Here is a 13056-nt window from a genome sequence, read left to right as displayed (position 1 = left end):
GGCTGCAGAAGTTAATTTTGCAGAAAAAGTAACCTCTGGATTTACTTAAATATTCTTCAAAGAAGTAATTCTTTTAATGGCTCAGGATCTTTAAGAAATCAAATATCAAATACTCTAGGTACTTGGGGAGGTTTTCTATTTCTTGAGTATATAACACATTCAATAGGTTTTAAAGTCAAAAAATACAAAGCTATACAAGCAAAAGTGTCCTCACCTTCAACTCATTTCTCAGTCATCATGCTAGGAAAGTGCTAAGAGTTCATTCTATATAGTGCAAGTTGTCTTATTTTTATAAGTTTCACCCATGTTCTACACTGAAGAATGAAACTGGCTACATTTGTAGGATGGTTTCCTTCACAAAACCATAGGTCTGTGTTTGCTGGAAGCTTTCATCCCATCCCAGAAAAAAGTTTTTGTGCCTTTTGAAAATGATAACCTTGACCACTGGCCCTCCTGAATCCCACAAGCTTCCGTCAGGCATGTAGAAGTTTGTCAGCTTTATCTCCCTCATAAAATCCAGTGCAAAGCTCCATGGCTTCAGAACACATGTTCTAGCTGTAAGTAAGTTCAAGGCATATAGACTGTGAGTCTAGTTAATCCTAGTATGCTAAGCTTTTTGCTTTCAAGGTTTTTATTATAACAAAGTTAATTTTTTAATCTTAAAATATCTTTAAAAGTTACAAAAGTCTTGTGACTTTATAAAAGGATTGAATGACATGATTTTAAAATAGAAAGCAGCTCAAATATAAATGTATATTTATATTTGTATACTGGATATGGAACTAACTCCATCATATTTCAGTTAATCAGGGACTAATGGGTACTGTTTTTCTGCCTATGAGTTTTACTGCACCACGACACAGGATAGTGAATTGATATCTGAAATTTTGGGAGGCGGTCTTTAAAGTTAATACAAATTAATGAATCCTATATTTTCCACTGTTTCCACCATGAACAATTTGGAAAACAAAAGGTGGTACAAACATTTTGATCTTCTGATAAAGATGCTGGGAGTTCCTCTGCCCCCTTGAGCTCTAGCTACCAAGAAAATCATTCATTGCTCAATAGATTATTTTCCTTCTCAGGCATACATCCAGGATTGCTGAGAAAAGAGAACAAATGTCACAGGGTGCAGAGAGAGCCTGCTATAATGCAGAGAGCACTGTAGCTCTGCCATTCTGCGGCACACTCTGGCCCTAGTTGGGCAGAGGCAAAGCATTCTGAGAACCATCTCCGGGTTCTTTCTCCCCCTTACCACAGTCAGTGGCATCTAAGAGTCTTTCCTTCTTCTTGTGGCTCTGATCCAACTGATAGATCCAGCAGCCAAGAACCTGAGAAAGCAGAGTAAGATCAGAAAGCCTTCTTGGACCTTCCCCTGCTGTGATCCCTGCCAACTGGAAGGGCCAAAAGGACAAGGGAAAAGACTTGATTTAAAACCTCAAGTCCTCTCATAAAGGCATCCAGGATATTTTAGAAAAGAATGTACTGCCCATGATTGGTTATTAGAGAATTGATTGTACATGATCTTGAGTAGGTTTTGCAGTAGTGTTTCATGTAACTTAGAGCCTGTACAATAACTGGGCCAGTGGGACAAGATGCCCACACTCCATGTTCTAAGAAACTAATTTGCTGTAATCATATCTCTAAGAATGCTTGCTCTGAATTATCTTTTACTAACAACAGGGGATACTCGTTGTCAGATGTCTTCCTTAATATGCAGTAAATGACACAATTCTGAATACTTAACTTGGGAATCAGTCCTAAAGAAACTATATAGAACGTGAGATAGCTCAGTTTCCCCAATAATTCTTTGAGCAAGAGAACTGCTTTCAGAAGGCCATTGCCTCTTCTCTGACAAAGTCAAATGCTAATTCATGCTCTTTGTATTTCCTAAGGGATTGTTCTCTGAAATACTTGACTCTTCAAGACTAAACAGTCAGTTAATAGATGTTTTCTCTGTTCTCATCTTGCATAGGGCAACTTAGAGAAGCGATTACTTTGGTCTATTTATATGGAAATCATTTTCAAAACCTTGGTTTTTGTTTGTAACATAATACATTAATAGAAAAAAAAATGAAATGCTAAAAGCAAAACCCATTTTAGGTCCCTTCCATGCAGTGCCTCTCTGCTGCTGGGAGATGTGACTTTATTTTTCAATAGATATTTTTTTACCTAGCCTTTAAATAAATAATGGGAATTTTAAAAGTAAAATACTGTATTTTAGCTGTTTCAAGGGCAGGAAACAAGAGTTAAGGAATACATGAAATGTTGAAACAAAAAGTTACCATGCTTTGCATAGGGTGTGCACATGAGACTCATTAGATTTTTGTTAGATATGCAAATTTAACTTAAGTTTCTCCAAATGATAATTCTGAAGAGACAGTGACTTACCTGCATGGTTTCAGCAACACACATAAAAGTAGATGCACATTTGAATCATTCAACATAAATCTTTTTTTTTTTTTTTTGCTTTTTGAGACAGGGTTTCTCTGTGTAGTCCTGGCTGTCCTGGAGCTCACTTTGTAGACCAGGCTGGCCTCGAACTCAGAAATCCGCCTGCCTCTGCCTCCCGAGTGCTGGGATTAAAGGCGTGCGCCACCACGCCCGGCTCAACATAATTCTTTATTCAAGTGTCAAAGATTATATGAAACTAACTGCTAACTCCATAACAACATCTTCCAATAAACTTGTGAATTTTTGAAAACACTGTCTGCCCAAGTTCTCCATCCCCCACAACCATTAGTATTACCCTTGACCTTTGCCTTCCCGGAAAAGCTCAGCAGTTGTATGTTCTGCGGTTAGTAACCACTAACAAACAGTACTGAGATAGTGTAACACATGGCTGCATCTCTTTCAGAAAGGAGAAATGTTTAGCATAAGTTGAGCTCTTGGCAGTGGAGACAAATCACTAAAATTGTCATTCCAAGTAATAGCTACTTACTACTTAACAAAAAAAGTGTATGAAGTAGAAAGAGGCCATGAGAAACCACTCCAGGATGACCAAAAACTAGTTCATTTGGAGATTGTACTACCCCACCCCACCCCCACACACCCACCTACCTCTAAGTGGACCTGCGCAGGGCTCTGTCACTAATGACCTCTCCTGTCTCTCCTTTGAATAGGTGTGGTGTTTCCTTACTTTCCACGACTGGGACGCTACAATCTTAACTTTCACGAGGCACGCCAGGCTTGTCTGGACCAGGATGCAGTGATTGCTTCCTTTGACCAGCTGTACGATGCCTGGCGGGGTGGGCTGGACTGGTGCAATGCTGGCTGGCTCAGTGATGGATCTGTGCAGTACCCAATCACCAAACCACGAGAGCCCTGTGGGGGCCAAAACACGGTGCCTGGAGTCAGGAACTACGGGTTTTGGGACAAGGATAAAAGCAGATATGACGTTTTCTGTTTTACATCCAACTTCAATGGTAAGACAGCAGTTGCTTTGCCTTCACCTCTATCCAGGGCATCAAGTTGTTCTAAAACACTGTTTGAATTTTGGTATTATCTTCTAAAAACAAAACAAAAACAAAAACAAAAACAAACAAATAAAAAACAAGCAAAGAAAAAACAGCAAGAAAAAGCAATCCTTTAAGGTATTACTGTATTTTAAAAAGAGGCAAAATGTTCTTGAATCTTGCATGTCATCATTTTTATAATATCTACATGAGTCCAACAAAAGCCACATACTTCCAGTTTCGCTACAGTTTAACTGTTTCAGGCTGCCATAGTGTGCTGTCCCTGTAGTACTGCTCTCTGTGCTGAGGGAAGGAGCATCCTGGCTGTACATGCCCTCTCTTTCCCAGTCACAGTATCATGCTTAACAAAGTTCAAGGCAAGTTGGGAACTGAGTGAGACAAATACAGCACAATCAGCCTTGAAGAGAAAGGCAGGGAAGGGTCTCACAGCACTGATGACAGACTCACTGTGCTCTTCCCACTCCCAGCCCCTTTACTGGACCATCCCCAACATAACCTTGGGGGCCTGTTACAAAATGAAAATGTAGGGGCCTTTGTTCGAAACTGATTAAGAGTTTTAAGCTATATTGTGATGAAAGCCTATTATTTAGTAGACTGAGGAGGGAGGATTATAAGTTCAAGGCTAGCCTGAGCTATATAATGAGACTGTCTCAAACTAACAAGCAAAAGCAAACTACAGAGCCTTAAAACGTGCATAGGACCTTCTAATTGAGGAGCCAGAGTTGCTGCATAAGTCAAATCCCTACTAATCAAGCTCTAGGCCCATGGTTTTATATTTAAGATCCCTGGAAATAGACTCGTGAATAAATAAAAAGGGTAACAACTTAGACTTCAAAGATTTACCCATCAGAGCTTTGAATGATGTAGCTCTAGCGAGCCACACTGCTGCAGCCATTCATGGCATTGAATAGATGGATCTGTATCTCAAGCAAATTTCATTTTCAAATATGTAGAGGTCAGATTTGAATTCATGTCCTATGGTTTGCTATTCTGTATAGATGGCAGACCAAACTCTCCAGTTAATGAATGTTGCAATGGCTCCTACCCTTATTTCAAAACTCACTAGGTTAGAGTAGAAAGAACTGGTAGCCTTAGTTTATACTACAGCAGCCTGTTTAGGGATAGGGAGACATCTCAGGTGTAAATGGTTTGCCTCACAAACATGAAGAGCTGTGTTCAGTCCAGAGAACTCATGTCAAAATGCCAGATGTGGTGAAGTGCACTTAAAATTCCCACAATAGTGAGGCACAAACAGGAGCATCCCTGGGGCTCACTGGTCAGCAAGGCCAATTTAATGGGAAGCTTTGTATCAAAAGATGTGAAGCGCACTTCTGAGTGTAACACCAAGGTTTGTGCCTCTAGCTGGAGGCACACAGTCAAAACCATCAACAACTGAACAGAAATGAACATTAGCATACCACACAGATACAAACACAGACACACACACACACACACACATGCATGAGCACCATGCTTAATGAGGACCATAGGATATTATGCTTAAAACTAAGATAATGGAGAAAATATTCAGTGTATGCCAGTTCTGGCAATTGATGATACATTTTGTATGATATATTCCATCATGTTAATGGGATCTCAGTCATTCATACTGCAATAATTGGTCAAAAGTAACAGTGTTTCTGTGCAATCAGGAAATAGCAAACTGTCAGGCTTCAAATGATGAAAGTTTTAAAGCATTAACAAACTCCTCTTCTTGTAAGGGGGTGCAGACAGGGTTTAAATTCAGCAAAGGTATCATTGATGGCAAATGACTTCCTGTGTTTGACGAATTTTTATGCTGTCGCTTGGTGGAGAATAAGGTCTTATTGATACCTGTAATGAAAAGAGCTTGAGGGCTTTGAATTTTTTAAATGGACTTTTATGTGAGGAATGTTTTTTGATCCTTTCACATTCAAATTTTGCCTCTCTAGAAACTTGTACTGGGGCTCAGCCTTGCTACAAGTAGAATTTAAATAGCCCTTCTTTCAATGTAGAATTCTGTCTTCCCTAGGAAAGCCCACAGAAGGGCTCTTTCAGTCTCTAATTAGCTAACAGAAACTGCATCTGCCAGCACCCTTTTCTTTTTAATGCTATACAAGGGCATGTGTGAGCACACGCCAAGAAGCAAGGCTAAAGCAAATGTATTTAATCTAGAATGGCCTGTTAATATAACATTTAAATGGCAGTTCTATGTTCTCCAAATTGTAGACGTTGCTCTGTATCTCCTTTCATTGAGAAGCACTTTTCTTTTGGCTCCTTCCATCTCTGTGGTTCCATCACAGGCTGACTAACTCTCTCCTTCTCCCCATAGGCCGATTTTACTACCTGATTCACCCCACCAAACTCACCTACGATGAGGCGGTGCAAGCTTGTCTCAATGACGGTGCTCAGATTGCGAAAGTGGGCCAGATATTTGCTGCCTGGAAGCTTCTGGGCTATGACCGCTGCGATGCTGGCTGGCTGGCGGATGGCAGTGTCCGCTATCCTATTTCTCGGCCAAGAAGGCGCTGCAGTCCTACTGAGGCTGCAGTGCGCTTTGTAGGTTTCCCAGATAAAAAGCATAAGCTATACGGGGTCTATTGCTTCAGAGCATACAACTGAGTGTGCCCTAGGGAAGAGTCAGCTCTCGAGTTACGTGAAAGTTTTGTTTGTTTGTTTTTTGTTTTTAATATGAACTCATGCAAGTTACCAAAACTGTGATAACCCTTTTTCACTTACTGTAAAGAGTCGTTTTCGTAAAGGCCAATTCATTCATTTGTTTTGTAAAGCTATCAGTCGATATATATATATATATATATATATATATATATATATATATATATATATATTATAAAGTAATGTAAGCGGAAGGCATTCTAAAATAGGGGGTGGGGGTGGGGCTTTAGAGCCTAAACTGGTCCGTGCTACATCATCCCAGCAAGATGCCATTTCATGAATGGGATAGGCAGTAGGCTGAGAATCACCAGGATGGTAGTAAGGGAAGTAATGCTACTTGCCGCAGTCATTGCCACAAGCACAAATTTTACATATTTCTACAATTTTGAAATGCACTTGGGTAAACAAATTAGAACAACAAATTTGAAATACAGGCTTCTTTACATAAACCCGGATTCTGGGAGGTGCAAACACTCACTATCATAAGGGAACAACAGAGACTTTTTCTAAAAGTTAATACTTTAAGTCTCCAGTATACAGAATAGTTTACTCTTTAAAATTCTACCTTTTTGACCAAAAAATTCATATAGACTCAGATGCAGAATAATAAAAGCCACAGTTAGAACTCCTAGGTCAACTCATTTATATGAAATATCTACTTAAGTACACAGATAATACTTACCAATGCAAGAGTCCTACCTTCTAATTCCAGTTACCTATCTGAGAAGACTTGTTTTATTATTTTTGAGTAGCTTTACTGAATCATATTTAAATTCTAAGAACCTTTGCTAAGCAGTATTTAGAATCTACTCAGGGCAGTTAAAACGACAAACTGCTGGACAGAAAACGTGTAAAATGTAGCAGCTTGATTTTATGTTAGCTTATAAAACATTATTGTCCTATAAAAATAATTTTAATCTATTTAATATTTCTTATTTACATTACATGACAAAAACCATCAAATGAATGAATAACTCTACATTTGCCTAAGAAATAAAGACTCAACTTCCAAAATTGTTCTTGTTTGTATCCACAATACAGTGTCCAAATAAGACCTTTATTTATAGAAGAAAGGGAAAAAATACATTTCTAAATAGTATCTCAAGTAGGAATTACAGTCACTGTCAGTTTCCTTTCTGGTTAGAATTTGGCAAAAATAAAATACTGGCATTCTCCTAGCAGACTTTACACCTCCAGGTTTTAAAGTGAAAAGTTAAGCCCAGGTTCAGAAAAGTAACTTTCAGTATTAGCAACTCCAGTCTTAAATTGAAATTTCTTGTTATGATTGCTGAGACCCCAGAGGGACCAATATTTATATTCAAGTAATATTTCTGGTTTCCCATTATTTCACAGTGAATTCTTGTGAGTAGGCCTTAGTATAATAATCCAAGTACAACATGGCTAGTATGCTGTCATCAATGTTTTTATGTAGATTCCCCCCCATGAACATAACTAAATAAATCTGTTTCCTGAATTGATCATGGTTGCATTTAAAGCTCTGTAATAACTATAATAAAAAATGCTCTATAAATATAGAGTTATGTGTGTGGAAAGTATAGAGCAGATGGAAATCCATGAAACCATAACTATCAAGATATATTACCTAGATAAAATATTATAAGTAAAAATAGAACCTTTCTTTCAGATACTTAAGCCATGGCAATGCATGAAGTTATAAGTTAGGATATGCAAATTACACAAAAGTATACATCCAAAGAAAATGTGGGGTTTCACTCAAACAGTGCTGTTGTAAATTGAATTCAGACTTCTAAGCTAAACACAAATTAAAGAGAATGAATGGTCTATAATATAATGACTATATTACTTAAGGAGGAGATTCCAAACTAGCCCCTCAAACACCTTACAGGCTGGGCTAATCTCTTTGGAGGAAGATCATACTTGAACAATCATTACCTATATTGTAAGAATTTTGTCTGCAATGCGAGTAGATAAATTTTATACTGAATTAGGTGCATTCCATCCGGTTATTGTCATAAAACTCCACATTACAGTGCAGTAGCATTTCTTAACTTTTGAATACTTAGTATAGGAAATGGTGCTGATCAAAATCTCCAAAGTGACTGTTAGCTGACATACGTCTATACCAATTGTGCACCATTTGTCCATTCTTGACAACATCCTAGAATGAACACTGCTGGGCAGAGTTTTTAACTTCTAATTTCACACAAAGGACCAGAATCTTCATGCCCTCCCTTTGAACTCCTAATTGAAAGGGGTCTTTTAATGTTCCCATCTTGCTGTTTTCATTCCACCAAATAATCTATTTTCCTACTTCATATCTCATTATAAATGTCTTCAAAAGAAAAAAGTTGTCTTAGCACAATTCCTACAGAATTTCTGTTATGTCAACAGAAAGTTGACATAACACTGTCTAATTCAGAAATCCCTTTCGAGACTTCAAGATTACCAGAGTATCAAGGTGATGAGAGGACAGACTTTAAAAAATTGAAAACATTTTATAATATGGCCCACATATAAAGAACACAATAGATCTATAAATTTTACTGAAACTCCTTGATTTGAAACCTCTAAGCAAAAAGAACCAATATATTTAAAAATACATATAAGGATGAAGATAATTTGTCATATTAACACTGGAAGCCATCTTTTAATGACTGCTGCCATATTTTGTCACAGCAACTTTTAGCCAAATATAGTATTTGTAAATTTAAATTTTCTTTCATATAAAGAGGGCCGGTACCTGTCAAAGTGCTATTTTATGCAGTAAGGTGGTCGCTTGTTATTTTGGCAATTAGTAGACTCGAATAAGATACCAATTTGGTTGCTGGCAGCCATACTGGATTTCTTGATTGCAGTACTCCTAAAAGCATGCTGGTGTCATGGAGTAGCTGACCACTAAAAAAGGGAGGATTCAAAGGGAATCAGTTGTCAGGTTTGGTTTAGTCTTCGGTTTTTTGTTTTGCTTTGTTTTTTGCTTTTTTTCCCATTTTGTTTGTTTCATTTTGGTTTTGCATAGAATGCTTAGAGAAAACACTGACAACCTTTTTGTCATTGCTCAAGACTGCCAGCACAGTGTACAGCAAAAGCTATGAATAATACCGAAATCAGTAAGCCACCCAATTAGAAGAAGGTCAATACTTAAATGCATTTAATAGCTACTAAGTACAAGTTTGAGGAGAACCAATGTGTATTACAAAAAAGAATGTTTTCATTTCTGTAAGATACAATGAACTGATAAACAAATATTAAAAGTCAATTTTGCTTTACTCCAGTATCATTTGATTCTTCTGACTTGTAGAATCAGTCATTTTTTTCCTTGGGTCAATCTTGATAAATACACCATGCATTCTTCTGTTGCTAGCAATGCTTTGAATGAATACACACCCAAATGAGTTAGAGCTTTGACATTCAAACAAGAAAGTATACTTCAGAACTTTCCCTTAATTATTTGTAATAAATTAAACAACCTTGAAGAAAAAAAAACTCCCAATAGCGAGATCAATTAAATTTTGTTTTAGTTGTAAACTCTTTCAAAATGAGGGATATCATATTCATTTTGTCATCATTTTTCATATATTCTTATTCTTGTCATACAAAGTCTATGAGGCAGGGTGAAAGATTCTGTGGAGGTTCCTAGTCCCCAAATAAAAGTAATGAAACCATTCAAGTGTGATGTGTTGCTTCCTTACCAAGAAAATGGCTTAATACTACAATTGTTGAATAGAATGGACCTTGTGTTTAAGCATTAGGTCTGCCAGATGTGTAAGGAGAGGAGTGACGGGACGGTATTAGTAAGTTGCCTATAACCTACTGACAGGCTGTTGGCTTCTACTTCAATTCCTGGTCTCTCCATTTATGATGTTTAAAGGCTCTGCAGCATAAATATATAGTTATCAGGTGTTTTTCTGTGTGTGTAGGATAGATATTGTGTGCGTGCGTGTGTGTGTGTGTGTATGTGTGTGTGTTACTAAAGATTCACACATAAGGAAAACTGTAATTGTACATGTTATTTCTCCACAAGAAGCAAATTTCACATATGCTTCTATATATTTTTATATCTCCTTCAGGCCAGTAAGTTTACATTATAACCAGTCACTGTTAGAACATGTTGGCAGGCTGGGTAAAAGTCAATGGCTTATGAAATCAAGTAGCTTTCTTTCCATTGGTCACTCTTCTCGTTTTGCCCTCTGAGGTTGTCCACACTTCTTAAGCGTCAGCTATAAAAAGTAGCCTTTCTCATGTAGTAGGTATCTGATTACATGACCACTGTTGATATGGACATATCCCAAAGGTGAAGACAAAGCTTAAATTCTCCTCTATCTAGTAATTAAAATATTGGATGATAATACATTTCTGACAGTATTAATTCCAATGTTTTTTTTATCCAAAGAAGGAACCTAGCAACTGTGTCTTCATTCCACTGAATAATTTTTTGCTTAAAAAAAAGTCCCTTGGATTTTCAATTAATGAAAAATTTCTTTTGCTAAAACATATGTTTTTAGAGAACAGAAAAATATTTTTAAAGCAAATGAGTTTGATGGTTTCCAGACTACTAAAGTCTGGTCTTTGAAGATGCTGACAATCCTGTTAGTGAATATATAGAATATATAGAACTCATTATTTGTCATTCATTATTCTGATAAACAGACATACCTGAACACAGTTCTTGGCAACCTCCTCTGTGCTCGATTTCTGCCAAGGGAAATATTGTTATTCTATTGAAAGAAGCTTGCTTCTGTGATGGGAACCAATTTCAAGTGACTTAATCCTGGGTTCTTCTCTTCTAATAAAATATATTCAAAAAGTCTTTCATATGTGTGTGTGTGTGTGTGTGTGTGTGTGTGTGTGTATTTCCCCCCTCCCCCAGTAGTATAAAGGATCCTAGAATGCCTGAGACCCTATGTTCAATACTTGGTGCCACTAAATAAATTTTAAAAACATGTTTACTTCAGTGTATGTTAAAATTCAAAAATATGTTAAAATAGGTGTGTTCAGATAAAAAATCACATGTTCATAACTGAAGGCAATGGTCACTGAAGGCAACCTGTAAGTAGAATTTTCTTAATTCCCAAATCATCAAATCATTTTTTATTTAACCGTTTGTTTATTTATTTATTTATTTATTTATTTATTTATTTATTTACACTCCACATTTTATTCCTCTCCTGGTCTACCCTCCGACTGTTCCACATCCCATACCTCCTCCCCACCTCACTGTCTCCACAAGAATGTCACCAACCCTAAACCCCCACCCACCCACACCTCTAAACTCCCTGGGGCCTCCAGCCTCTTGAGGGTTAGGTGCATCTTCTCTGACTGAACACAGACCCAGCACTCCTCTGCTGTATATGTGTTGGGGGCCTCATATCAGCTGGTATATACTGCCTGGTTGGTGTTCAACTGTTTAAGAGATCTCGGTGGGGGCGGGGCCGGGGGAGTCTAGGTTAATTGAGAGTGCTGGTCCTCCTACAGGATCGGTCTTCTCCTCGGCTTCTACCTTTTCTCTAATTCAACCACAGGAGTCAGCAGCTTCTGTCCATTGGTTGGGTGCAAATATCTGCATCTGACTCTTTCAGCTGCTTGCTGGGTCTTTCAGAGTGCAGTCATGATAGGTCCCTTTTTGTGAGCAATCAATAGCCTCAGTAACAGTGTTGAAGAGGTTAGCTCAGGACCTTTGGAAAATTCCACCAGGTCGCAGAACATGAAGGCCCCCTCCCCTCCTGGAAGAGAGAGGTCATGGAGCATATAGTCACCCCTCCCTTCTGGAAGGGAGAGGCTGATTACATTCTTCAGAAAGACCACCTTCAGATAAGGGAAGCCCTTGCTACCTCATTTCCTAAGGACCAACCAGTTTAAAACTCACACTGTTCTAGCAATCACATTGTGCCTAGTGACTCTTGCTCTATTCTACACCTGAAAACTATTTAAAAACTGTCCAAATGGACTGCCTGGGGTTTTCACCTCTCCTTTGGATGCAGCACGACCCTCGCATGCTGGAACAATAAAATCCGTTTGTATCAATCTCTGGCTCCATGTGATTCATTCAGGGGTAGCTAAGGCTCATCAGAGTCTTACAGTGTCAGGTCTTGGGACCTCCCCTTGAACTGGGTCCCACTTTAGGCCTGTCACTGGAGCTTCTTTTCCTCAGGCTCCTCTCCAGTTCCATTGCTGCAGTTCTTTCAAACAGGAAAAATTATGGGTCAGAATTTTGACTATGGTATGGTAACTCCACTTGATGCTCTGTCTTTAGCTGAAGGGCCCAAGTGAGGATGCCTCAGTCCCACTTGGGAGAGAGAAGAAAGCTATCACAAGGGGAGAGGGAGGGAGGGACCTGAGAGGGATAGTAGACAGTGGTGAGGGGTGGAGGGAGGAGGTAAAAGGGGAACCTGATCTGGCATGGGGTGAGGGAAAAGGACTGAAGTGCTGAAGGCCAGCAAAAAGAATAGAAACAGGCAACCTTTGGAGGTAGGAGGTTGGGGGACCCACCAGTATGTGCTGAGACTTGGGACATGAGAGACTCTCAGGACTCAAAGGGAGGGATCTTAGAAAAAATGCCCTACAGTGAGGAGAGGGAACTTATAGGGCCCAAGTTACCAAATCTTAACTCTTAAATCACCAGAGATATGTACTCTTGTTGCTAATAATAAACTTCCATGGCATGCAGAAAATATTTACATTCCTTCTTTATGCAAATTACAAAAACATCAATTCAAAATGTCTTTTGCCTTTATGACCTCAACCACATGCAATTAAGTAAGAAATCTAGAAGAAATCAATCAATCTGCTCAGAGAATTAACATTTTACTTTTTCTAATGCTTCCACAACAACAAAAATGCATTATAAAATAACTATTTATGGAATTTTAGTGCTGGTTTGCATACAAAAAATGCCCCCCATAAGTTCATATATTTGAATGCTTAGTCATCAGAGCGGGACACTATT

General features: G+C 38.3%; 1 protein-coding gene across 4 annotated transcripts in view; it reads left to right on the top strand.

The window, feature by feature from the left end:
• Positions 1-6244, top strand: part of Hapln1 (hyaluronan and proteoglycan link protein 1) — a 62723-nt gene extending 56479 nt beyond the window's left edge. For all 4 annotated transcript variants that reach the window (XM_029468465.2, XM_085831331.1, XM_085831332.1 and 1 more), the window contains 2 exons: positions 3123-3425; positions 5788-6244. In XM_029468465.2, the coding sequence (XP_029324325.1) occupies positions 3123-3425; positions 5788-6077 (593 nt within the window). In that variant the 3' untranslated portion in view covers positions 6078-6244. The remainder of the gene's footprint in view (positions 1-3122; positions 3426-5787) is intronic.
• The last annotated feature ends 6812 nt before the right edge of the window (positions 6245-13056 follow it).

Source organism: Mus caroli, unplaced genomic scaffold (assembly GCF_978045245.1).
Source record: "Mus caroli unplaced genomic scaffold, Mus_caroli_1 scaffold_15, whole genome shotgun sequence".
NCBI lineage: Eukaryota > Metazoa > Chordata > Mammalia > Rodentia > Muridae > Mus > Mus caroli.
This window is presented reverse-complemented; position numbering and strand designations above follow the sequence as displayed.